The sequence below is a fragment of the Micromys minutus genome (assembly GCF_963924665.1).
Source record: "Micromys minutus genome assembly, chromosome: 18".
NCBI classification, from domain to species: Eukaryota; Metazoa; Chordata; class Mammalia; order Rodentia; family Muridae; genus Micromys; species Micromys minutus.
In genome coordinates, this window is record NC_137953.1 from 46358950 (window position 1) to 46385991 (window position 27042).

Consider the following 27042-nt stretch of genomic DNA (forward strand, 5'->3'; position numbering starts at 1 on the left):
ATTCATTACTGCTTCCCAGTTAACCGGTTCTAGCACTGTGGAGAAAGGGCAGTGGGGAGAGACTGGCTTACCACAAGACTTCTTAGGGCTCTGATCCCATCCATGGGCTAGTAATTTGATGAGCTATCAAAAAGATGATAGACACTTAGTAGGCAGGACCCAGTGGAAAGGACTAGGTCCTTGGGAGAATACTCTATATCTTGTGCCTGGGCCTTTCTTTCCTCTCTGTTTGCTTGCTGGTGACCTTGAGGTGAACTGGGTTGGGGTGGGGAGAGGGATTCTGTCTTGCCTCAGGCCCCAAACAGTGGAGCCAGACGACCTTGGTATGAAATGGAAACCAAAACAAATCCTTCTGCTCCAGACTGTTTATCCCGTGCTTTGCCCTGGTGGGAGACAGACTAATACAGACTTTAGTCTGCTCCAGTTTGGGAGCAGGGGAAGAAAAGATGCACCAGCGGATCATGTTAAAGCTGACTCTGTTGCGGTTAACATGTTAAGATGGGGCTGTCATTAGATAATAAAAATAGTCAAAAACTGTTGTGTTATCCCGAGGGTCTTGGTCCCACTGGACGTCAACGCATGGAGAAGAGGCAATTTACCAACCAGAAGCATGTGTCTCAACATTTTCACAGTGAGAATAGCCTTAGGAGCGCATATTAACTGAATATCAGCTTTAGGTACTCAATATTACTTCCTGTAAACACCATGGAGTAAGATCACAAGGATAATGAAAGTTATTGCAAAATATTTCTAATAACATGTATATAATTAGTCTGGAAAGGATGAAAGAGAAATATGTATTTCTTATTCCTTAGTGGTACTAAAGAGCTCCCGAAATTTATATTAATTCTCTTTGAGAGATACAGTTGACATCATGTTGGTCACAAGTTAAATGGTAATTTACCATGTTTTCTTAATTAGAATAAAAGCATTAGTATTTTAAGTGAATCATCACAGTCTTGGTAATCTGACCCATACAATCCTAGTTAGATAAACCCACTGTGCATAAAATAAAAAATGCAGGGAGCTTTGGCCTTTTAGATCTCAGAACAGAAACCAGTTGGGAAAGAAAAAAACTCCAATGGCATTTTTTCACAGCTAAGAATAGCTAGCATTGGAAAACAGAAAGTCAATGAAAGATGATGCTCTTCAGAGAATCACAAGATAAATTGATCAAGAGATTCAGAATCTGCCTTTGGTCCTGAGTTGTGCCCATGAGAAACAGCTGAGATCCATGGGCAGATCAGACGGAAAGACTGAACTCTGCTAGAACAAGGGTTTGCTTTCTCATGTTTAGATCAGATGTCAGCAGTGCTGGTCTATCGGCGGCCATGTGGGATTGGAGGAAGCACGGGTTTGGTGTTGGAACCCGGGTAAGTTATTTCAAGTGCAGACAGTCTTTTGTGCTGGGTAATCTTTTCCTGCATAGATGATGCCACTCGAAGTGCTGTAAAATATCAAGAGAAAAATAAAAAGATGGTACATGCAGTTAGTCCCTTGGTACACAAGGAAAATAAGTTCAGAATCCCTGCACCACAAGGGATCGGTGATAAACACGGTCCCCAGGCGAGGAGGCCAGCATCACATCGCATGGTTGGACAGGATGGGCTTCTGTACCCTTGCCTTTTGAGCAGGAGAAGTCAATTCTGGGAGTTAAGTTAGGGCACCACATATGCGAGGCAATGGATCTACCACAGCTGTTTTTGTTTTTAATTTTAATTCTTTGAAAACCAGGGAAAGGGAAGAACTGCTGCCTTCCATTCTAGACCCTCTGGTGTCCCCACCAGACTCCGATGGATAGTTTCAATCCAGTGATTACAAAGATGGCTCAGGTTAAACAAAACAAAACCGAAAGTCTTGGATTTGGAAACAGGACAGGTAGGGAGATAGAGGTGAGAGGGAGATGAGAGGCCAGCCAGCCTGTCTTTGCTTCCTGTGTCCTCATGGCCAAGGCAAACTATAACCTCTAGCTTCTATTGAGATCCTCAGGTCATTCTCATGAGCAGGGGTTCAGTCAGGGCCTTATCTATCTGTTCCCAGACAGAACATTTCCTAAGCATGTAAAAGGTTCCTTCCTTCCTGTCTTCCACGTTCTGGAGAATTCTGCCAACTTAAGCATCCTGCATCAGTGACTCAGAAAGTGCTCCTTTCCGTCCTGACTTCGGGGCCTTCCCAGGTTACCTGCAGTCCTTCAGTCTCTCCACAGTGCTCAAGGGTTTCCCTCAGTGTTACTCATGAACTTAGCCACACAGCGCTGGGGCAGAAGAGCTCTGTCTCTACATGGGTATGCACATGCATGTAAAGAAGCACAGAAGGGAGTGGATGGGAGGTGTCGGGCCAGATCCTTCAACATGAAGCCCGTCAGAATTCCACTACCCACAGGAGGAGTTGGGGCAGCAATCTGAAACCCTCGGTGCATCCCTTCATTTTACTGATAGTGTCACCACAGATTTGTCCAGAGAGCATGTGTCCTGGCCCAGACCTCAGTAATGAGCACGTGGCTTCTCTTCTAAGTTGCTAAGTGACTGAGGGTGAATGTCCAACCATTCTGAACTTTGTTTCTCTTCTGTAACAGTGGGGCACAGAACTTCCAGGGAGCCTCTGACTTGGAACAGCCATCTAAGTCCTAATCATCGTAAAGGATTGCAACAGTTGGAAGCATACCCACAGAAGTATGCACAGACCTTCTGGGGAACAATACATACCCTTCAAGGCCCCATCGCCTTCTAAGTCACTTCCTGCTGATCCTGGGCGGGAAGAAACACCGCCCTCTGGAAGCTGAAGAGGAAGTTCTTTGGACCATGGACAAGTGTTAACTAATGTGGAATATCTCTTAGAAATATTGGAATCCTTGCTGTGGAAACAATGAAAGTGGTTTTGAGACTCAGCCCTCCTCTTGGCCATAAACTGTACACCCATGGCTTTACGGGTGACGTTTACCGAGTAAGGTCAGTCGTTTACAAACGAACCTCCACTGACCTGGTTCTAAACAGTATCTGCAGCAAGTGACCCAGCTTAATGTATACTAAGTGGTGTACATAACAGCAAAAACTCCTTATCCCTTGTACAAACCTTGGACATAACTGCAGATATACAAAACAAGGCGAGGAAGCACTAATCCTATGTACAGGAGCTTAGAAGTGTGTGTGTGTTGTGTGTGTGTGTGTGTGTGTGTGTGCACGCGCGCACACACACATGTTCATATGGGTGAGTGGGTATGAGAAATAAATTTGTTTATATAATATCTGACCCATAGTGTTTTGTCAGAGCAGCTTCAATAGACCAAGACATTATCAATTCTGCAAATCATCTCCATTTCACAGTGAGAAAACTGGCCCCATAGTTAAGTACAGGTTTTAGGATTTTGATGTAAGTATCTGTGCTGGTTAGTCTGTTACTTGCTGAAGTCACCTGGAAGAGGGAACCTCAACTGCGGAACCATCTCCACCAGACTAGCCTGTAGCATGTCTATGGGGCATTTTCTTGATTAATAATTTATGTGGGAAGGCCCTGTCCACTGAGGGCAGTGCCATTCTTAGGCAGGCGGTCCTGGGTTCTATAAGAAAGCAGGCTGAGAAAGCCATGGGGAGCAAGCCAGTGAGCAGCACCTCTCCGTGGCTTCTACATCAGCTCCTGTGTTCAGGTTCCTGCCCTGGCTTCCTTCAGTCACTGACTGTTATTTGGATGTGTAGACTGAAATGAACCCTTTCCTTCCCAAGTTGCTTTTTGTCAGTGTGTTTCCAGAGGAACAGAAAGGCAAACTGCCACAGACTCAAGCTGATTTCCCAAAGGTTGTGAATTATTTCCCCAACAGTCTCTCTCCCCCTCTCCCTCCCCCTCCCCCTTCCCCCTTCCCCTTCCCTCCTCTCTCTACCTCCCTCTCTCCTTCCCTCCCTCCCTTCCTCTCTCTCCTTTAAAATAATTAGTAAGAGTCTTTGCTAATTCACCAAGCAGGAGGTGCTCTGTTACCTGAAACTGTTTTCCAATTACAAGCTAAGTCGAAACTGTTTCTCTTGTGTATTCATCAGTCCCAAGCTCACTTCCCATGTAAACAGTGTATAACTTTTGCTTACTTACTCACTAAAGGCTTTAGTATTTTTCAAGATACTTTGCGTGAATTCTTTAATATTAAATGTTTGTAAGTAATCAAAACATTTTTGCCTTCTCATTTATACTTTCCAATGTCTCCAACAACATGTTAGGAATATTCAAATTCATTTTTTGTCATATGTAAGAGAGAGAGAGAGAGAGAGAGAGAGAGAGAGAGAGAGAGAGAGAGAGAGAGAGAGCGCATGTGCAGGTATGCATGAGCCACAGAGCATGCGTGGAAGTCAGAAGAAAACTCTGTGGAATTGTTTTCCATGTTCCACCTTTCTGTGGGTTCTGGGGATCAAACTCAGGTCATCAGCCTTGCATAGCAAGTGGCTTGCCTACTAAGCCATCTTGCCAGCCCTTAGTGGCATTTAAATAAATTAAAAAAACCTTGTGATTATGTTTTTGTGTGTGCACAAGTGTGATATAGTGTACATACATGATTGTGTGTGTGCACCTGGAGGCCAGAGGTTGATGGTGACACTGAATGTCTTCTTCAAATTTATTTATTGAATTATTTATTCAGTTCTTATTTTTTGAGACCAGGTCTCTCACTAGACTTACTCAGCAAGATGCTTACCCAGGGATCCTCTGGCCTGTGTCTTCTCAGTTGTCACGTTAAAGGTATGCACTGCTGTGCCCAATTTTGGGTGCTGGGGATCCAAATTCCCGTCCCCATGCTTGTATGGCAAGCACTTTACCCCCAAGCCACCTCCCCAGCTCGCTCTAACTAGAAATGTGAGCAGCCTGTCGCATGCAGCTTTCACACTGTCTTTGACACTAGAACACTGGGACCTTGCAGTACCCGTTTAAATGCCAGCCACAAGTCGGTGATGCACTAGTCAGAGACACTGGGTGCAAATTACAGGTACCGGTCTGGGTCACATCAATATTAAGGAGGAGGATGTTGAAAAGCTACTGGATGCCTTCAGAATCGGTGGGAACCATGAGAACTTAGTTAAATACTGGACAGGGACAAAGGTAAGCCAGGAGTCAAGGTCACAGTTGAATGACAACTGAATCACAGCACAACAAGACTGGAGGCATATCACCCTCTGCTCTACCAGAAAGGATGCCTGTCTTACTGTCTCGTTCATATTTTATCTGCTGTTGGATGGACTATCTCCACCTGCTCGGCCTTAATTCGTCCCTCCCCCAGCATACAAAGAAGGTGCCATGGGCTCTTTACAAAGTCTGCACCTCACAGAATTTAGTGAAGGTTTCAGAAGTTCTCCGGAGCTTACAAAATGAAAACCATGATTTTTAACAAACCTGTAGAAAAGAACTGTTCAATCTAACTGACCTTGTTTCAGGGTACGGTCCAAAGGGAGTTTTAAAGTGATCTTCACAGAGCTCAAACGTTTTCTGTAGTTCATCTATTGTTGCAAAATACTGTTGTCCGCTGACAGTAGGTATTGGTACTGGACCCCTGAACGCAGAAAGAGTTCTATGATGCCATCACATATCCATACCGGCAGAATCTTAACACTGGCCACTGTTTCTACACTACACATGCCAAGACAGCTACTCACTTCAGGACTTGCCTTGCATGGTGGCATCATTGAAGATGAAACACGTGTACTGGAAGCATTCCTCATCCATCCAGTCACTGATACTGGCAAATCACCTCTCTTGAGAACTATGTATGCACTCCATTATATCCCTTCTCCATTTAGGTCTAACCACACAGCAATATACCAATTGCTAGAAAACCCAAAATGGATAGTTCCCTACCTTGTTTATCATCTAATTCTTTGAAATGGTTCACAAGTAAAACATTTCTAGAACTCTAATATTATACTCTGAAATACTAGCTATGAAACACTGCTTTCCCTCTCTTCAGCCGTGTAGGATTTATATGCCTTCTCCTCAGATTGCCCTGCAAGAAAAACAGTCACTGACCATGATCCCCCCCCCCCCATGCAGTCACTGCAGCCTTGCTAGAGATGCTGTGTACACAGAAACCAACGTCACAGAAATGCACAGAAGCCCACAGCATCCATATGCCTGTGGCGGTCCATTCGGAGCTCATATTGAAAACTGCTTAGGTCCTCTGCTCATGGGTTTGAAGAGGCATTGTATCTGCTACCCAGCGCTCACACAAGCCTTAGCTTCAGATGCAATGGGGACACTATCTTATGCTACCACCTGCCCAAACCCCCACCAGAACTTTGCGCATATCATTTTGAATCGGACCACCCAAAGATAAAGTAATGTGGAAAAAAGTAATTACACTTCCTTTGATGTTACAGCAAATAGACAAAAATTTAATATTGTTTATACCGACTGAAGATTCCCGACATGTATCACAGACGAGACAGTGATTTGGGGGAGGGGACTTCAAATGGCTTTTCAAGATTCAGCTTCCTGAGTATTTGCATTCATAACTTTACTAAAAAGAATTTTTAAATGCTCTAACTTGAGATTTGGGTATTGATCTTAGCAACTTTCTAAAACCTGGGACTTTCTCCATTACTCAAACACTCTACATTTGATTTCAGCCAAAAGGCCAGGATATAGTCATTGCTCAAATATTCTAAAAGGTCACATAGAAAGAATTCAGAGCCCTGAAATCCATGACATTAATGAGAAAATAAAATATATAACCATCTCATGATCTGCTTATTTTGAGTTAAAAAGGCTCAGAGTGCCCTCTTTTCACACATAGTAATTAGTAAAACAGTAACTGTTACAGACAATAATACCCATGATGCCTCACTGTGTGGTAGGCATTAAGTAAAACATTTTACACCCAGGACCAAACGTTATGGGCTGGTAGGGATGCCATGGTCCTTGTGCGTCTGGGATGTAAGGCCTAGTGTGGAAAGGAAACACTGAACAAGTGACCTCACAAATACTTCCCATTGCTTGGGCAGTGATGAGAGACAAGTACAGGGAACTCAACAGGATGTAATTAACCTTCAGGCAAGAACAGCCATGGTACAGGCTGATACTCAAGCACTAGAAATGCCGTTTTGTTTTTGGTCAGTAGATGAAAACAATTTCTAGTAGCTATATCTTAAAGTGATATCTAAATGGAGAGCCACAGCTTTCAGACAGTTTGATACTGGACCACAAGCATCCATCTGGGTGCAGAGATCTCTGCTTATATTGGTGATTGAGGGTTCGTTTGGTAGACATAGACATTGGAGCATCAATCCAAGATCGCCCAGGCATCAACCAGAGGAATAAATTGCTACCTTTGAAACAGGAGCGTGTGATCACGAGGTGTCTTCCCCATGAGTGCCTGCCGGGCTGTCTCATGCTGTCTTTGGAGAGACTCTCTTTCCTAGGCAAGGTACATGATCAGAAAATTAATGTGAAAAAAAGGTGTCAAATGATCAAAACAGATATAATCATTTTCTCCTTACCAGAGGTGTCCAAGTACATGAAGCAAAAAGGGCTGGGGGACAGGGCAGACAAACAAAAAAAATAATTGGCAATTATTTAGTGAAAAGATAAAAACAAATTCTGTAAATAAGCCAAATACTTTGCAGACACTAAAATTTAATTTGGAAATGCTATTTGACAAATAGTAATGATTTTGGCGAAAAGGGATGTGGAAAAACATAGGACAAGGAAGGGAGGAGCATGCACACTGTTTTACAGCTACAGGGGTTTCTAATCAGATCCTCCAATGGAATGTTGATCCGTTTAGCAACCATCCAAATACCAGGACACCCCACTTTAAGCTCCCAGATATAAAATTCTTACAGTCAGAGAGGCTTAGCAAGTGCTTATTTGTTTTGTATAAAAGACTGTTATTTAAGGAGAGGCATATTATAGCATGTACTTTAACAGTGAGTGCATCTGAAGTACATTAATCCCTGCTTCCAATAACTTCATCTGAAATAAGCCCATGTCCTAATATCATAACTGGCACACTCCTCGTCTCCGCAGAAGGCACACCCCAGAGACCAGATAGCCCCTGAGTCGCTACATCACTACTGCATGACCTGCACACAGCAAGGAGCTGAGACTTAATAATTATCTTTACTGCACAGCAGCGTGGAGGACTTTTCCCTTTCCAAAACTCTCTGGGGTGCAACCTACTGTCACCGCTCCTATCTTGAAAAAGAGTTGAGGTTAAGTGTTTGAATTTAGAATTATTTTTAGAGCCCAACTCATGGGAGCTGTCATGAGCTCTCTGGACACGTGCTCTCAAATGGACACTTGTTTACCAAGACCATTTCCTCTTCCTCCCTTCTCTGACCACGGTCTCTGGTCTCTAGAGAGGCCAGGGGAGAAGAAAATGTGTGCTGAGAGCTGAAAGAGGTTTTGAGAAGATGAGAAAGGGAAGAAGTCCAATTCAAACCCCACAGAGGAAAGTCTGTAAGTAACTCCACAGACGTATCTAATGCCTTCACATTGAGATAGAATACTATACACTAGCCAACTCTGTGAATATTTTATATGATTTTAGAATTGTTTACATACTCTTTCTTCTTAAAGTTGTAAGACTTTGTGGACCTGTTGCTCTCTTTCCACATTTTTTATATAAAAGGTTTTTTTAAATAATATATTTTGATCATATTCTTTCCCTTCCTTCAACTCCCACTTCCTGCCACCTCCCTACCCATCTCACATCATGGTCTTTATCTTTTTCTCTCTCAAAATACTTCAAAAATGAAAAATCAAAGCAACAAGACAGAAAAAGACAAAAACACAAAAGGAAACGCATAAAAAAATATGGCGTTCGATTTATGTTGGCCAATTATTCATGGGCGTGGGGCCTGCCCTAGCATGTGCTGATATGCCCATTTATGCTCTACTGGAGAAAACACACTTTCTCTTCCCCAGCTGGAATCAGTTGCAAATAGCTTCTGGGCTAGAGGTGGGCCTTTCTCTGTGCTGGCATTTGTCTGTTTGAACCCGTGTGGGTCTTGTGTGTGCTTTTGTGGTGTCTGTGGGCTTGTATGTGCACCAGTCCTGTGCTGTCTGGAAGAAGCTGTTTCTTTTGGTTCACCTCTGCTTCACAGTTTTCCAGCTTTCTTTTACACAGACCCCTGAGCCTTGAGAAGGGTTGATGAAGACATGGAGCTTAGGACTGAGTGCTCCCAAGTCCCCCACTCCGTGCTGGCGGTGGTCTCTGTGTTCCCAGCCACTGCAAGGAGTTTCTCTGTGGGGAGCTGAGAAATGCGCTGATCTGAATCGCAGCCGATTGTCTCTCCTTGCACACTTCCAGGAGTTCCAGGGACAGAACTCAGGTCCCTGGGCTTGTGTAGCAAATGCCCTTACATGCTGAGCCATCTTGCTGGTTCCTTCTTGGTTATTATTTGCCGTATGAATTCATTATGCATTTGCCCTGAGTCACACCATTTACTGCTGCAATTTCTCTTGTGTTCTTTTTATTATTATGATAATTTGACACTTGATCTAAACTATGTCACAGCTGGGAAGATAACGCCTCCCAAAGGTGTACTGTTTTCATTTTGAGGTGCTGGGGATAGAATCTCAGGTGCACATACTAGGCAGCGCTCAATCTCTGAGCTAACTGCTCCCAACTCTAAGTCCCAAAATAACTTTTGGAGCTCCTGCAGCCTCCACATAAAAACACATAGCAACCATAACTTCCTCCCTGCACTCACACGAGCAACTCTAATTACACTCAGTGGGCCACACAGACTTGTTAGGTAAAAGCAAGGCTTTAGTGGGATGAGGGAGGAGAAATGCGGGACAGTGGAAACCGTTAAAATTCATTTTATGCTTATATGAAACTGTCAAAAAACAAAACAAAAAACCCAGCAGCAACAACAATAAACAAACAAACAAAAAAACCCCTAGGAGACAAATAGCAAAATCAAAACCTTATTTAAAAAATCCTACAAGAAAACTAGGAGCCAAAATATCCCCTCAAGCCCACAACTAAAACCCGGGAGAGGCATTCCCCACTCTACCGGTGGGTGACGACGGACCTCAACCGTTAGCTAAAGGAACTGAACAAACTAAAAATCTCAATGGGGTTCTTTTGTGATGACAGCTCCCACACTGTGTTAGTCACTTTTCTGTTGCTATAACAGAACACCATTATCAATGGAAGGATTCATTCAGCGCTTATGGTTCCAGAGGGTCCTTATGAGAACAGCACTACGGCTGTGGGAGCTCGAGGCTGAGAGCTGGGGGCTCACATCTTAAACAACAAACAGGAAGGAGAGAGATTAAGAAAACTAGAAAATGAAGGACAAAAAAACCCCGAAAATAAGGATCTGGGAGAAAAGGACAGATATTTCAGTGTAGAGACAACATACAAATGCTAAGCGTACGTGACAGGAATAAGGAATACTATATATAACCTGAATACAATGCCTACGAGTGGAACGGACAAGGTATTAGCCTATAGGAACTCAGGAAATTGTTTCAGTCGCTTTTCCTGTACACAGAATAAATTCATACAACTGGATACTGAGCCATAGTCTAATGAATCTTAAGTATATGCATATTTCAGAATTAATACAAAACAGACTAAACAGCCTATGTCACACAGCCTTAAACAACATGGTGGAGCCTGAGAATGAGGGACCCACCCCCAGCCGAGAGGACCCACCCCCAGCCGAGCGCACCCACCCCCAGCCGAGAAGACCACCCCCAACCAAGAAGACCCACCCCCAGCCGAGAGGACCCGCCCCCAGCCGAGAGGACCCACCCCCAACCAAGAAGACCCACCCCTAGCCAAGAGGACCCGCCCCCAGCCGAGAGGACCCACCCCCAACCAAGAAGACCCACCCCCAGCCGAGAGGACCCGCCCCCAACCAAGAAGACCCACCCCCAGCCGAGAGGACCCGCCCCTAGCCGAGAGGACCCACCCCCAACCAAGAAGACCCACCCCCAGCCGAGAGGACCCACCCCCAGCCGAGAGGACCCGCCCCCAGCCGAGAGGATTCTGGCCATTGACAGCTGCTGAGAGGAAGAGTCGTCAAGGGGGAGACTCGGTGGCGGGTTGACCACACATCTGAAGACCACACATCCAAGATTTCATGGGTAGCACAAGTTGTACTTAATGGGGCTTAAAAAATCAACAAGAGGACTCAGAATCCGCTAGGGAGGGAAGGGGATGGGGGGAGATGGATCAGGGAGGAGTCAGGGGAGGTGAGTATGACCAACACGGTTTCTATGAAATCCTCAAAGAACTAATTAAAGGAAGAGACAAAAAAGAAAATGGCATTTAAAAAGCACATTTCAGTTCTCATAACAGGTTGATTGTATTAGTATTGTTATTCAGAGCTGCTCTCACGATGTGGGATATCAAAGAAGAGTAATTTAACGGGCTATCATAATCCTATCATCACTAAGTCTGTAAGGAGCCTTTGGGAAGGACTCTCGGTGTGCAAGAAAGATAAAGGTGTAATAGAAAAAGCAAAACTCACGAGGCCCTGAATTTTAATTAGAAATATCAGGTTGAACTCATGGAATATTTTATCTAGCCAGGGAAAGGACCAGAGGGCAGAGACTATATAGCTCAGTGGTGGAAACTCGCCTAGCATGAACAAGGCCCTGGGTTTGGTTCCTAGTGTCTTTTCCTCTAAAGAGTCCCAGAGGTAATGGCCACCCCAGTAGTGATGGGCATCCCTAATGACCACAGTGTGTCACTGAACTATGACCTCTCACTTAAGGAAACCAAGACTGCTTACTGTAAAAACAGCTCTGAGTTGCCTTTGTTACTTCTCTGTTACTGTGGTAGAATTCCCAGACAAAAGCAAGTTAAGGAAGAAAAGGGTTTATTTGGGCTTACGTGTCCAGAGGGACATAGTTCATCATGGCAGGGAAAGATATGCTTCAGGCATGGAGGCAGGAGTAGGGGGCTGGCTGGTCACACCGCACCCACACTCAGCAAGCAGAGAAGGGAAGGAAGTGAGGTCGGGCTACACACCCCAAGGCCTGTGCCATCGACCCTTGCTTCTGCAAGGCTTTACCACCTGAAGGTTCCACAGCTTCACCAATCAGTGACACCAGTTGGGGACCATGTGTTCACACAGCCTATGGGGGGGTCACATGACATCCAATGACAGGTCTGTTCCAGGAAAAATACAGGAGCATGAGCCAGCCAAACGGCAAAGCAGCTATCAAAGCCTCCATTTCAAGAAGGTTGACTAGAAAAGACCATCACTGACCTTCACTGACCATCACTGACCATCACTGACCTTCACTGACCATCACTGATCATCACTGACCTTCACTGACCTTCACTGACCATCACTGACCATCACTGACCATCACTGACCATCACTGACCATCACTGACCATCACTGACCTTCACTGACCATCACTGACCTTCACTGACCATCACTGACCATCACTGACCATCACTGACCTTCACTGACCATCACTGACCATCACTGACCTTCACTGACCATCACTGACCTTCACTGACCATCACTGACCATCACTGACCATCACTGACTTTCACTGACCATCACTGACCTTCACTGACCATCACTGACCTTCACTGACCATCACTGACCATCACTGACCATCACTGACCTTCACTGACCATCACTGACCTTCACTGACCATCACTGACCATTACTGACCTTCACTGACCATCACTGACCTTCACTGACCATCACTGACCATCACTGACCATCAGTGACCATCACTGACCTTCACTGACCTTCACTGACCTTCACTGACCATCACTGACCTTCACTGACCATCACTGACCTTCACTGACCATCACTGACCATCACTGACCATCAGTGACCATCACTGACCTTCACTGACCTTCACTGACCTTCACTGACCATCACTGACCATCACTGACCTTCACTGACCTTCACTGACCTTCACTGACCATCACTGACCATCACTGACCATCACTGACCATCACTGACCTTCACTGACCATCACTGACCATCACTGACCTTCACTGACCTTCACTGACCTTCACTGATCATCACTGACCATCACTGACCATCACTGACCTTCACTGACCTTCACTGACCTTCACTGACCATCACTGACCTTCACTGACCATCACTGACCTTCACTGATCATCACTGACCTTCACTGACCATCACCGACCACTGTTAGTTCATCCTTATAAACATCTCACGATGACGATAACCTGCATTGTCCTGTGGTCATATAAATCTACCATAACATTACTGCTCCCCTGGGTATTCTTTGGTGTGCAGGTTTCCTGTGTGTTACACGTTTTGTCCTTAGTAACCAGTAAGAGTTCTTTATGTATCGTGGGCACAAATATTCTGTCACTTAGACATTGCAAATATCTTGCTGTGGTTTGCCTTTTTAAAGTTTAATGCCCCTTTTTATTAAAAACAGTTCTTAATTCAAATTTAATTCTATTTGTTTATTTAGTGTGTATGCATGTGTGCCTCAGGGTATGTATGGAGCTCAGAGAACAACTTTCAGGAGACAGTTTTTTCTTTCTGCTATAATAGTTCCAGGGGTTGAACTCCGGTCCTCATGTTGAGTGGCGGGGCCATCTCCTCTGCCCGAAGTTCTTAATTTAATGTAACTCAGCATTTCCACATTTTTTTTTTTAGTTAGCATTGTTTGTTTTTATATTTAAGAAACTACTCAGTGTCACGGTGATAAGAATCTCTCTTACATTATCTTTTAGAAGAATTGTTTTGCTTTTCACATTTGTGAGATTATGTAGATTGCAGACTGCAAACCCCTTAGGTTTTGTGCGTGCTGTAGGACTGGCGTTAAATGGAACCCTAACTTGTAAGCAGCCAATTCTATCAAAGATCTTCTCCCTACCATGCTCATTACAGGTCAGGCCCACGCAGGCACAAGTTTGTCTCTGAGACAGTGCTAGCATTTCCATACAAATATTAAAATCAATTTCACACAGAGCTGTGGGAACTTTTGACTGGCTCAGATTCTATCTGTAGATTTGAAGAACTGGCTTGTGCAATTCTTGTAATTCATAAATGTGACCTACTTTAGTTTTTTCTAAATACTATTTTTATATTTTTCTACGTAGAGGCATTATACATCTTTTAATCAGGTTTATTATTAACCTTTTAATGTTAGATCCTAGTCAAAATATATTTTAGGGAGCTTGGAAATAACCTGGGGGTTAGGAACAGTTGCTGCTCTCATGGAAGCCCCGGGTTTGGTTCCCAGCACTCACATGGCACATCACAATCTGAAATTCCAGCACCAAGAAATCTGCCCTCTTCTGGGATTCACAGTCATGTAGTGCACATGAACACACACACCTCCTAAAAACAAACTGGCTTTCTCTCAGTAGCCCTGGCTGTCCTAGAACTCACTCCACAGACCAGGCTGGCCTAGAACTCAGAGACCCACCTGCCTCCACCTTTCAAGTGCTGGTATTAAAAGCATGTGGCATTATACTGTCTAAGAAATATCCTTTTTTAAAGGAAGAAACAAATTCTTTGAATTTTAAGATACTTAAAATTATTGCTATAATATAAAAATTACTTGTACTTTTAAAGAAATACTTGTTGAATGTCTGGTATCATCAAGTGCGTTTCTTAACTGTTCCGGACTCCACACTGTTTATTTCGTGGTTATGTGTAGCACTGGTTAGCACTGCCAGCCCAGTGCTGCGCCATTTGTTACTACATCCCTTTTCCAATTAGCTTAGACCTGATGTTCCTCATAATCCTCTTTTAGTAACTTTCCAGGGGCTGAAATATGTCTTTAAGTCACTGCAGTCTGATGGGCTGATGTTAGTCATTACATTCGCCATCTACTGAACCTTGGATAGAAGGACCCTAGGACATCTTATCTCCATTTAGACCCTCCTCCTCCTTTAAGATTTCTTTGCATTTTCTGTGGATGAGTAAATACCCGAGAGAGAGACAGACAGACTGTGAGTGAGTGTGTGTGTGTGTGTGTGTGTGTTTGTGTGTGTGTGTGTGTGTGTGTGTGTGTGTGTGTGTGTGTGTGTGCTCCTCTGGAACTAGAATTATAGGTGGTTGTGAACCAGCATGTGGGCAATGGGAATTGAACCTGGGCTCTGTACCAGAGCAGCAAGTACTCTTAACCACTGAGGCAGTTCTCCAGCCTCTTCTTGTAGACCCTTCATGTCTTCATTACTATGACTGAAGAACAACAAATAAAAGTTTTCTTAAATTTTTATATTAAATATCTTAATTGTATGTGCATTTAAAAAAAGATTGTTATTATTTCATAATCTTTGTGAGGTTTTTGACATTTATCAGTGTGTGTGTGTGTGTGTGTGTGTGTGTGTGTGTGTGTGTGTACACCATGGCATACACGTGGTGACAAAAGGAACACTGGCTCAAGTCAGTTCCTTCCTTCCTGCATCTGGGCTCAGGGGATCAATTCAGATGGCCAGGTGGTGACAAGTGTCTTTACTCTATGAGCCAATCTTTGTATATTCTTCTCTTTTCTTTAGTTTTCTTTTCTTTGAGACGTGGTCTCTGTACACAGCCCTGGTATCCTGAAACATGCTATGTAGACCAGGCTGGCCTCTAACTCAAGAAAAATCCATCTGACTCTACCCCAAGTGCTAGGCTTAAAAGTTCACCACCATGCCTCCTAGCTTGTTGTTTATGTTTTCTTTCTTCTTCTTTGAAACTAAGATAGTTTGGGTTAGGATGCAAAGAAATAGGTTTGACCAGGACATATTCACATAACTGGTTCTTATTTTTCCCTTGTAGCATTCCCAGTCCTCTTTCCTCCTTTCCCTTTTTCTCTTAAAGACACACAAATACACACACACACACACACACACACACACACACAGCAGAGACAGAAACAGAAAAGGGCACATACACACAATAGATCCCACATATAAAATATTCAGTATTTGACTAAGTCTTGATGGTTTTGTTCAACACTGACCCACTGACCTCCATTTCTATCCATTTCCTATGAATGGCATTATCTCATTCTTCTCCAGAGATGAAGGAAATTTCATTGTGAACATGTGCCACATCTTTATCCGTTTGCTCATCTTTTGATGGATATCTAGCATGGGTCCATTGTTTGGCTGTTGGGAATTATGTGGCAATAAACACAGATGTGTAAAATAGCTCTGGTATGCTGCCTCAGAATCCTTCGGGTACACAGCCAGAGGTTGAATAGTCATTTGGCAGTTCTATTTGGAGTTATGTGACAAACACCAAATGTTTGATTTCTATAGTGAATGTCTTAGTTCACATTGCCATTAGCATATGTCATATAGCATAAAGTCATTAGCATATACCTGCCCCACCCCCATTCCTTGACAGCATTTATTGTCACTGTGATCTTGATACTAGCCATTCTGATTTGGACAAGAGAGATTCTCAGAGTACTTTTAATCTGCATTTCCCTAAACTAAGGATATGGCACACTTTTTAAAATATGATTTGGCCATCTGTATTTTTTTAGAACTTTCTGTTAATGTCATTATCCCATTTACTGACTAGATAGATAAGTTGTGTGTGTGTGTGTGTGTGTGTGTGTGTGTGTGTGTGTGTGTTTAATTTTTGGAGATTTTAAAAATAGATCCCAGAGAGTAATCCAATTGCTTGCTAACATCTGGTTAAGCTCGGATGTAGATATCAATCCCTTGCCTGATATATAGTTGACAAAGATTGTTTCTCATTCCATAACTGACTCTCTGCTCTGATGAATATAATTATTTCCTTTTCTGTTAAAACTTTAATGTTTTTCAGTCCCACTATCAATTCTTGGGCTGTTTCCTGTACCACTCCAGTCCTTTTCATGAAGCCCGGGCAGGCCTGTGTCTCTGCCCTGGGCCTTTCCTCTGTGCATCTAGCAGTTCCAGAGTTTAGATCTTACATTAAGATTTTTGTGTGGGGTATGCAGTATCTAGTTTCTTTTTCCAAGGTGCGTGTAGCCCAGGCTGGCTTTGAACTTACTACACAACCTTTGATTCTCTTACCCTACCTCCCAAGTGTTAGTGTTATAGACATGGGCTGCCATGCCAAATTTTATGTAGTGTTGGGATTGAGCTCAGGGTTTTATAGATGCCAGGCAAACACTCTAGCAATGGAACCCCATTCTCAGCTCAAGAGTCTCATCCTTTTACAGGTGAACACCCAATGTTCCCAGCACTGTGCTGAATGAGCCGTTTTGCTGATGAGGTAGTTGTTGTAATGTTTTGACACTTTGTCAAAGATCAGGTGACTGTAACTTAGCTATCTGAGCTCATTTCTGAGTCCCGTATTCTATTCTATTGGTTTATGTGTTTGTTGTGTGAACCATGCTGGGGTTGTGACTGTAGCTCCATAGTACACACCCTGAGAGCAGTTACTGTGGTGTCTCCAGCACTGCTCTTCCTGCTGAAGACTGTGTTGGCCATTCAAGGTCTTTGTGCTCCAGTGTGAACTTGGGATTCTTTTTTATAGCTCTGTGAAAAACATGTTTAGAACTCTGATGAAAACATTATTTAATCGAAAGATTGCTTATTTTATTTTACAATCAAGATTTTATTCCCCTCCCAGTCCACCCTCCTACTGCTCTACATCCCACACCTCCTCCCCACGCCCACCCCTGTCTCCATGAGGATCCCCACCCCACCCACCCTGGCAGACCTCTAAACTCCCTGGGGCCTCCAGTCTCTTGAGGGTTAGATGCATCTTCTCTGACTGACCCCAGCCCCAGCAGTCCTCTGCTGTATATGTGTTGGGGCCTCATTCCAGCTGGTGTATGCTGTGTGGTTGGTGGTCCAGTGTCTGAGAGATCTCAGGGGTCCAGGTTAATTGAGCCTGCTGGTCCTCTAACAAGATTGCCCTCTTCCTCCGCTTCCTCCAGCTTTTTCCTAATTCAACCATAGGGCTCAGCAGCTTCTATTCATTGGCTGGATGCAAATGTCTGCATCTGACTTTTTCAGCTGCTTGTTGGGTCTTTCAGAGGGCAGCAGTTGTGATAGGCCCATTTTTATGAGCGCTCCATGCCCTCAGTAATGGTGTCAGGCCTTGGGGTCTCCTCTTGAGCTGGATCCTCTTTTGGGCCAGTTGCCTGACCTTCTTTCCTCAGGCTTTTCTCCATTTCCAACCCTGCAGTTCTTTCAGACAGGAACAATTCTGGGTCAGAGTTTTGACGGTGGGATGGCAACCCCCTCCCTCACTTGATGCTCTGTCTTTCTGCTGGAGGTGGGCTCTACAAGGTCCCTCTTCCCACTGTAGGACTTTTCATCTAAGGTCCCTCCCTTTGAGTCCTGAGGGTCTCTCACCTCCCAGTCTCTGGAACATTCTGGAGGTTCCCCTACCTCCTCCCTCCTGAGGTTGCCCTTTTCCATTCTTTCTGCTGCCCTCAGGGCTTCAGTCCTTTCCCCCACCCAATACCAATCATGTTCCCCTCTCCCCCTCCCCTGTCCCCTTTCCCACACAGGTCCCTTCCTCCCCCTCCTGTGATTGCTCTCTTCTCCCTCCCAAGTGGGATCAATGCATCCTCACTTGGGCCCTTCAGTTTGTTGACTGTTTTGAGTTCTGTGGACTGTATCTCGGGTATTCTGTACTTTTTTTTTGTTTTGCTTTTTGCTAATATCCACATATTAGTGAGTACATGCCATGCATGTCATTTTGGGTCTGAGTTACCTCATTCAGGATGATATTTTCTAGTTCCATCCATTTGTCTGCAATACTCAGGACATCCTCATTCTTAATGGCTGAGTAGTATTCCATTGTGTAAATAAACCACATTTTCTGTAACCATTCTTTTGTCATGGGACATCTGGGTTGTTTCTAGCTTCTGGCTATCACAAATAGGGCCACTATGAATGTAGTGGAACATGTGCCCCTGTGGCATGGTGGGACATCTTTTGAGTATACTCCCAAGAGGGGTATTGCTGAGTCTTTAGGTAGATCTATTTCCAATTTTCTGAGGAACCTCCAAATTGATTTCCAGAGATGTTGTATAAGCTTGCAATCCCACCAACAATGGAGGAATTTTCCTCTTTCTCCACATCCTTGCCAATATGTGTTGTCACCTGAAGCTTTGATCTTAGCCATCCTGATTGGTGTAAGGTGGAATCTCAGTGTCGTTTTGATTTGCATTTCTCTGATGACTAAGGGCTTTGAAAATTTCTTTAGTTGCTTCTCAGACATTTCAGATTCCTCTGTTGTGAATTCTCAGTTTAGTTCTAAACCCCATTATTTTTTTCGGGGGGTGGTGGTTAGCTTCTTGAGTTCTTCATATATTTTGGTTATCAGCCCTCTATGGAATGTGGGGTTGGTGAAGTTTTTTTCCCAGTCTGTAGGTTGCCGGTTTGTCTTACTGACTGTGTCCTTTGCCTTATAGAAGCTTTCCAGTTTCATGAGGTCCCATTTATCAGTTCTTGATCATAGAGCGTGAGCCATTGGAGTTCTGTTTAGAAAATTTTCCCCTGTGCCAATAAGTTCAAAGCTTATTCCCACTTTCTCTTCTATTAGAGTCAATGTGTCTGGTTTTATGTTGAGGTCCTTGATCCACTTGGACTTGAGCTTTGTGCATTGTGACAAATCTGGGTCTATTTTCATTTTTCTACATACAGACAGCCAGTTTGACCAGCACTGTCTATTGAATATGCTCTTAGAAACAACACAGCATACCTTTCAAGAAAGCCAGGGTGTCAAGGGCACATGGAACAAAAACCTGTATACCAACTGGCAGGGTCCTGAATGTCTCAGAACCAGAATAACAGAGGGCACTGTGTGCTCAGTATTAAGGCAGCTTTGCCTGTTTATTTCTACCTGATATTCCATGGGATGGCAAGATCCCGGGGCTGCCTAAGACTTAGCATGTGGGGAATGCCAGAATCAGCATCCTGAAAAGAAGTCCAGGGGCTTACATGATCTGAAGACTGCAGGTCCTTCTGAAATCTCCCACAATAGCCAGAAGCCTTTGGATTCTTAATCCAAAGACGGAGAGAAGTATCCACTGCAAATGGCTGATGTTTGATTTCTTGTAAATCCTGGTGAGCGGGCATAATTCTAGATCTGACTGACTTGTATGACTTCCCTGAACTCAAGCACCAGGACAACAATTCCCATTTTTCACAGATGCTCAAGAGCTCATGCACAGCTGCCCCCACGAGGCCATAATCGGGAGCCCCTGCAATGGGGGCCTTGCAGAGTCTAGTCAGGCTTGAGAAGCAGGGCTAAGGAACCAGTCAGGCTTGTGACACTCTGTTGTCTTCAGAAGTGTGAACTGAAGACCTAGAGGGAAGTTTGTGGGGTGTGGGAGAGTGCTTCTGTGTGGGTGGGTGAGGGGGCAGGCCTACCCTCAAAGTCAGGGCAAGAGGCCACACAGAAAAGCAAAGCGGAAACACTGACTCATGCACTCGGAATTCCCAGAGCTGCCTTTACCAGAGAATGCTCAGGCGTGTCCCTTTGCATCAACGCAAGACTTGAACCACTGAGTCTTTTGACCACTGACCTTGGTTCTGACTTCGGAAGGTGGTATGGGAACTTGGCTTTAAGTTAACAACTATCTTAGTTAGATAGACTTCCTATCACTGTGAAGGGACACCGGGACCACAGCAACTATTTATTTATTTATTTATTTATTTATTTATTTATTTATTTATTATTTGCATTGTTTGCTGATGTGCATTGTAGTGTTTTGCCTGAAATACAGACGGCTGTGAGCCGCCATGTGGGTGCTGGGAATTGAACCCAGGCCCTCTGGAAGAACAGTCAGTGCTCTTTACCACTGAGCCATCTCTCCAGCTCTGACTATTAGCAATTCTTATAAAAGGAAAACATTTCTTTGGGGCTGGCTTACAGTTTCAGAGAGTTAGTCCACTGTAGTCAGGGCGAGAAGCGTAGCAGTGTGCAGGCAGACACGGTGCTGGAGAAGGTCCCACAGACAGCAAGACTGTGTGCCGCACTAGGCCTAGCTTGAGCATATGAGACCCCAAAGCCCGCCTCCACAGTGACACACTTCTTCCAACAAGACCACACCTACTTCATCAAAGCCACATCTCCTAATAGTGCCATGCCCAGTGGGCCACCATTCATACATGTGAGTCTGTGGGATGCCTTCCTATTCAAACCACCACAGGCATATTCTGCCACTCTACATTTTTAAGTCTCTGCATTCCCAGTTATTACATAAAAACTATGACTCATGAGAATGAGCACAGTGTGCTCTGAGCACAGGCCCTCTTGTGCATTAGACACTCTGACGTGGGCTGAGTTGAGACATTACAGGCCTGCTTTAAATAGTGCTGCGGTAAATCACACGTCTGCAGTGGACTTGATCTATCCCCAGGCCCTCACGGTCACCTCCCAGCTCAGAGCAACCTGCCAGCTTGAAATAAAGCTTTATTATGGTGCTTTTCCACTGCAAACAGAAGACTTGGATGCCAGTGTTTTTACTGTGAGCCTGACAAAAAACGGTCTAAAAAGCGTACATTGGAAATTTAATCTTAACAACAGGAACTATTCCTAGAGATGGAGTTGGGGGTGGGGGAGGAGAAAGAATCTTGTCTTAAGCTCACAGATGTGAGAGAATAGTTCAGGAAAACTTAATAATCTTCAGATTCTACCCCCACTCCCCACCCCCATTTAAAAGCAGGGCCTCACTATATAGTCCCGGCTGGTCTCAAACTCACAGAGATCCACCTGCCTCTGCCTCCTGAGTGCTGGGATTAAAGGCATGTGCCACCATGTTCGGACCCTAAACCCTTTTATGGAATACGGTTCTATGATCACCCTTACCCCACCTGCCCTGCCCTTACCACTGGTGACTTTTTGGATGAACGTTTGGCCCATAATTTAGTAAAGTAGTTTCTGTCTGTTGAATCCAAAAATTCAACCGCAGTGCACTTCCTAGTATAGTCTTCGGGTTTCCGGTAAGATGTCTTAATATCTGGTGAGGAAAAGGTAAATTTGTGAATGAAACATTTAACACAGTAAATTTCTTAATGCGACAGCAATGTTTTATATTTTATTTGTTCAAACACAAGAAATTGTGTACCTAAAGTTTGTGCGTTTCAACTTGAAAATAAATAAGATATATTTTACAGTAATGTAACAAAATTAATGTTGCCTATAGCATCCAGGGGGCACAACCTTTTGGAAGGTAACCAGTTCTCAGTCAGCACAGGTTTGGCATTAATATAAAATATGTAATAAAAAACAAAACAACAATGGCTTTTAATATTTAAAGTTGCACTTATAATCATATTCTATCTGATAAAAGCCTCCTAAAAGCTAGACAAAAATTAAAACATGTAATTCTAAGAAAATTTAAAGTTCAGTAGAACAGGAATTATTCATAATTAACATGGAACCTTTCCTTTAAAATACTAGGAAACCCAGAGATATAGAATCCACATTTCTAATCTTGCTCATGAAGACAGGTCCTGAGCTTACAGGTCTTTGAGATATATGGATGCTTCAAGCATTTCAGGGACATTGCTTACAAAAGGCTCAAATGAAAACTCCCAAAGGTATCTTTAGTTAACATGCATGACTGAGCAGAAGTGGGAAACTAGTCCCCACCCAAAGACAAAAGGAAACATTCATGTACAACAGCATCATGTTTTGTTTTATTTATACATATGTGTGTATGTGTTTATAATTATATATCAGGAAAGAATCAGTTGTAGATGAAGGTGAGAAGTCAGAAATGGGCAAATAGGCATCAATGCCAAGAAGTCAGAGGTACCGGAACTAAAACTCATACCCCTGACCTGAGACAGAAGGCAGGTTCTCTGAACTGGGAAGACCAGGCCTGGGCTCTTTGATACAGTGAGAAGCTGCAAAGAAGGTACTCAGTCCACGGATGAAAGAACTACGCTCACAGAGCCACGCCTGGCCGAGGACAGAAACACCCGTAAAAGCATGAGACCCCGAGGCTAGTCGAGTGACGACTTACCATACAGAGAACCTTGGGTGTGACCCCCAGCTCTCAGCAGCTGGACATGGTGACATCCATCTACTTCTAAGCCCAGTTCTTGAGATGGAGAGATAGGAGGGTCAAAAGTTCAAGGTCATCCTCAGCTAGAAGAGAACTTGAGGCCAGACTGGCCTATGTGAGAGGCTGTCTCAAGGAAAAGAAGGGTGTGTGGTGAGGGGGAGGGGAAGGAGGAACTGTTCCTTTGTGTTTCTGTGCTGGGTGCTGGGACTACTCATGAATTCAAACCCCTGAGAGCACAGAGTGATTCTCTAATGCAGTAAATGGTCAGGGAACAAAGCCCAGCAATTCTAGGAAAAAAGGAATCTCAAGAGGTACATTAAGGTGACCATACTTACCACAACAAAACCAACCAAAAGGAACTGTATGTGGAAACATTCTTCCCTAAGTGTTCTTGATAATATTCATTTGATCCATATTTATGGAGCACCTACTACTCAGTGGATATAGTTGGAAACAAAGCAATAAACAGAAACTTCTTAACCTGTGGGGACTTTACTAAAGCTACAGGCAGACAAACAATGCATTGTTAAAGGTTAGGTCATAAATACAATGAAGTCAGATAAAGGGATAGAAAGAGACAGCACATGGTCAAAAGAAGTCCTCGGAGGAGGATGGGGTGAGAAGGAAAGTCTCTCCGTAAGGTGAAGAGATTATCAGAAGTTTAAAGATCTAAAGAAAGAAAACATATAGGGGCAGGGAGTCAGTTTTATACAAAGAGCCAGAAGCATGGTTAAGCCAAGTATCGGTGTTAAGAATTCAACGCTTGGGGAGACTGGAACTCATGGTATGCAGAGACACACAGCTGGGCGATGTGTGAGAGAACAAAAGAACTTGAGACTGTGGAATCCTTTGTCCTCAACAGAGCATCAATGTCACACTCTCTCTCTCCAAGGTCCGGGGGATCATTGTGGAAGAGGGAAGGGGCAAGACTGTAAGAGCCAGGGGCAGTGGATGAGTGAAAGAAGAACTGCGTTTTCCAGACACAACAGGCAGCTGCACATATGAACTCACAGGATCTGTGATGCAGTGCAAAGCTCAGAAAATCCAGGAAGGAATGCAGATGGCCATGAAGTGCCACCCCCAGCCGAGGAGCTACTGTAATAAGTACATGCTGGGGGTGGGGACTTTGTTTCTTCTATGGTGTGGCCCCCTAGTTTGTTGACTAGCAAATGACTACATGCCCAAGAGTATACAGGTAGCACACATTCCTATCCGTGTGTTTATAAACTAGCCGGGACACAAGAGTGGGGTGGGTACGGGAGAGGGCACGGATTTAGTTAGTGGGAGGAGGGGGATATGATCAAAGTACAGTGTGAGATTTTCAGAGAATTAATAACAATATTTTTTAAAGATAAAAACAGGGCCTGGAGAGATGGCTCAGGGTTAAGAGCACTGACTGCTCTTCCAGAGGTCCTGAGTTCAATTATCAGCAACCATATGGTGGCTCACAACCATCTGTAATGGGATCTGATGCCCTCTTCTGGCACGCAGGTGTACATAGAGCACACAGACACATAAAATAATGAAATCTTTAAAAAGATAAAAACTGAAGACCAATTCCATTGAAATTGCTGCTATAGAGAAGATCGTGTATCACACATTGTGTACATTGATAATTTCTTATCTACTGGATCCTTCTTATGGAAACATATTACATATAAGCGAATTTAAAAACTGGTTTTCATGTGGGCTCCTTTTCCTCCCTTTCTGAGACACCAGTAATCTGTCTGACACGCGGTGTCACTAGCTAGCAACACAAGATTTGTGGCATGGATAATGTGTTTATACTTTAATTTCTTAAACTACATTTCAGTGCCACCATTTTAGTGACTTGGGCTCATGTAATAAAGAGTTTCATTGTCATTTAAAATACATTTTCTTACTACACCAGAAGACAGAAGATCTCCCTTCGTCTACATAGACCAGATAAATTTATTTAAATGCCCACAGTGAAGTGTGAGTGAGTCTAACGACACATGGTGGATTTTCAAGCTGCCCTATGGATGGCATCATTACAAGATGCAGGAGAAAGCACAGGGATAAGGAAATAACTGGAACGTAGACCCACATTATCTTAAATGACCTACACCTTGTATTTTGACACATCCCTTTGAAGTCATCTGACTTAAATACTATCTGGACAATGTGTCTTAAAGGAATAAACACAGAATCCAATCTCATCATCACATAAGGTAGAGCCAAAATACCTGGGAACACATCATGTATGTGCACGCGTAATGTTGCATCATGCAGGCTACATGGAAGAAAATAACCTGTGGTAAGGGCGTGGTAGCACAGGCAGCCATCCAGGTCAGTGAGGACTAATTAAATTGCCAAATGGCAGCCACATTGTGAATAATGTGAACAGTTAAAGCTGCATTTTATTAACCAGTGTTTCCCTGGTAGTCAGATGACTTGTGTAGCTTATACATGTGACCACTCTCCAAACACATGGGGCTCACCGTTTTTCAGAAGGAAACTCTGTAGATATTTAAATAAGAGTTTGAAAAGGAACTGTATTTCAACTAGTACTTTTCTCTTTGAAAGAAACGGTCTTTGGAAATGGATGACTTGGAAAATAGGCTCCAGTTTTCAGGAGAAAAAAAATTCGCAGTACGCGATGACTTCAAAAGTATTCACTTTCCCCTCTCACACAAAGAAGGCTCTAAAAACATTCAGTCTTATTTTAACTAAGAGTAATTTATCCCTTCCATGATTAATACATACGCACAAGTAAATTCCCACAATTCTTTACAAGAAATGTGCATATAAATATACATCATGAAATATCCAACCATGAAAATGACTCAAGACAAATTTAAACATGATAATGTGCTATAGAATGTAAAGTGTTTATTTCTAATAGGAAAGTTATACAATTTGTGGTGGGAAATGAAAAACACTGGGTTCATTAGGGAGTATTTTCACAAAACTGAAGGTACCAAAAGAAGCCATTTTTCCAAGGCAGAATTGCATCTCAAAAGCATCATGTCTGTTTGTGTACTAAGAGTGGAATAATAGAAGCATAAAAACCCTTTCATATAATGCCCATGATAATTTTCCATAGCAAAATAAGACACTACGTGGAAAGCAATCTCACAAATCCAAGGAGACAGAGTAATAATGTTCATGTTTCAATGGCAAAATGAATACATTTGCTAAACTATTGGAACAGTGAGGTGCTCTATTCCTCACTAGCTACTTAAACAGAAACAGATTCCACACCAGGAGAAAAGACGCGCGCGAAAATATATTCATGCAGGGAAAATGAGGTTCAAAACCTTGTCTTTCCTCCAGGCTTTGTACTCTGTAATGGGGCTGGTCATCAAGCCCGCATTCCGACATGTTCCAATGAAGACGAACAATAACGACAGACCGTTTCTCAAAATGAGCGAGTTTGTCCCAAAGTTGTTAGTTGATGCTTTGAAGGAAATAAAATATGGGGTTTGGGCACAAATGTCAAGAGCAGAAGTTTGATTTATGCATCTGCAATACATGGGAAACTGGCGACAGGGTGGGGGTGGTGACAGGCAGGAGGGGGTCAGAAACCTACAGGGAGCTTTAGCCAGGCCTAAAGTTTCTTCTCCTTTGACCAACATATCTGAATAAATATTTCTGATGCCCCACACTCTGAAAGGGAGTCCCTTGTTGCTAACCTCCCTTGACTTAAGGGACCCTCTTTCCTCAGCCCCTTGAGTCACTGGGACTCAAGGTTCATTCTGTTGCCCCTGGGAACAACTTTCTCTCAGGCACTATCTTACTGGTCACTTTCCCTGGCAAAGGCCTCTCTGCCTTTCTCCACTTGGATGTTTAACTTTGTTCTGGGAAACTGAGGGTTGGTAGATCCAGGAGCCACCACAAAGTAAAAACAAAACAAAATAGTTTTTACCCAGACTCACAATGGCAACGCAACAGCATTTGCTCTCCATGCAGTAAAATAGATTTGATCTGTATCAGCAACTTGAGAACAATAACAGAGCAGCTAACATTTACTGAGTGTGTACTACATGCCGGCTGTTATCCTAAGTGTTGGATGTGTATGTCACAAGGAGATTCGCCATCAGCTCCAACTTGATGCCCCTCCTTATCCTCTGCAGTAGGTAGGTAGGTAGGTAGGTAGATACATAGATA

General features: G+C 43.6%; 1 protein-coding gene across 1 annotated transcript in view; it reads right to left on the minus strand.

Annotated features, from left to right (window-relative positions):
• Positions 1 to 1319: 1319 nt before the first annotated feature.
• LRGUK (leucine rich repeats and guanylate kinase domain containing) overlaps positions 1320 to 27042 on the minus strand; it is a gene marked incomplete at both ends in the record, with an annotated part of 99494 nt that continues 73771 nt past the window's right edge. Inside the window, 5 exons of the mRNA XM_080932239.1 lie at positions 1320 to 1447; positions 2706 to 2854; positions 5396 to 5521; positions 7293 to 7381; positions 21728 to 21858. Coding sequence (XP_080788365.1) covers positions 1320 to 1447; positions 2706 to 2854; positions 5396 to 5521; positions 7293 to 7381; positions 21728 to 21858 — 623 coding nt within the window. The remainder of the gene's footprint in view (positions 1448 to 2705; positions 2855 to 5395; positions 5522 to 7292; positions 7382 to 21727; positions 21859 to 27042) is intronic.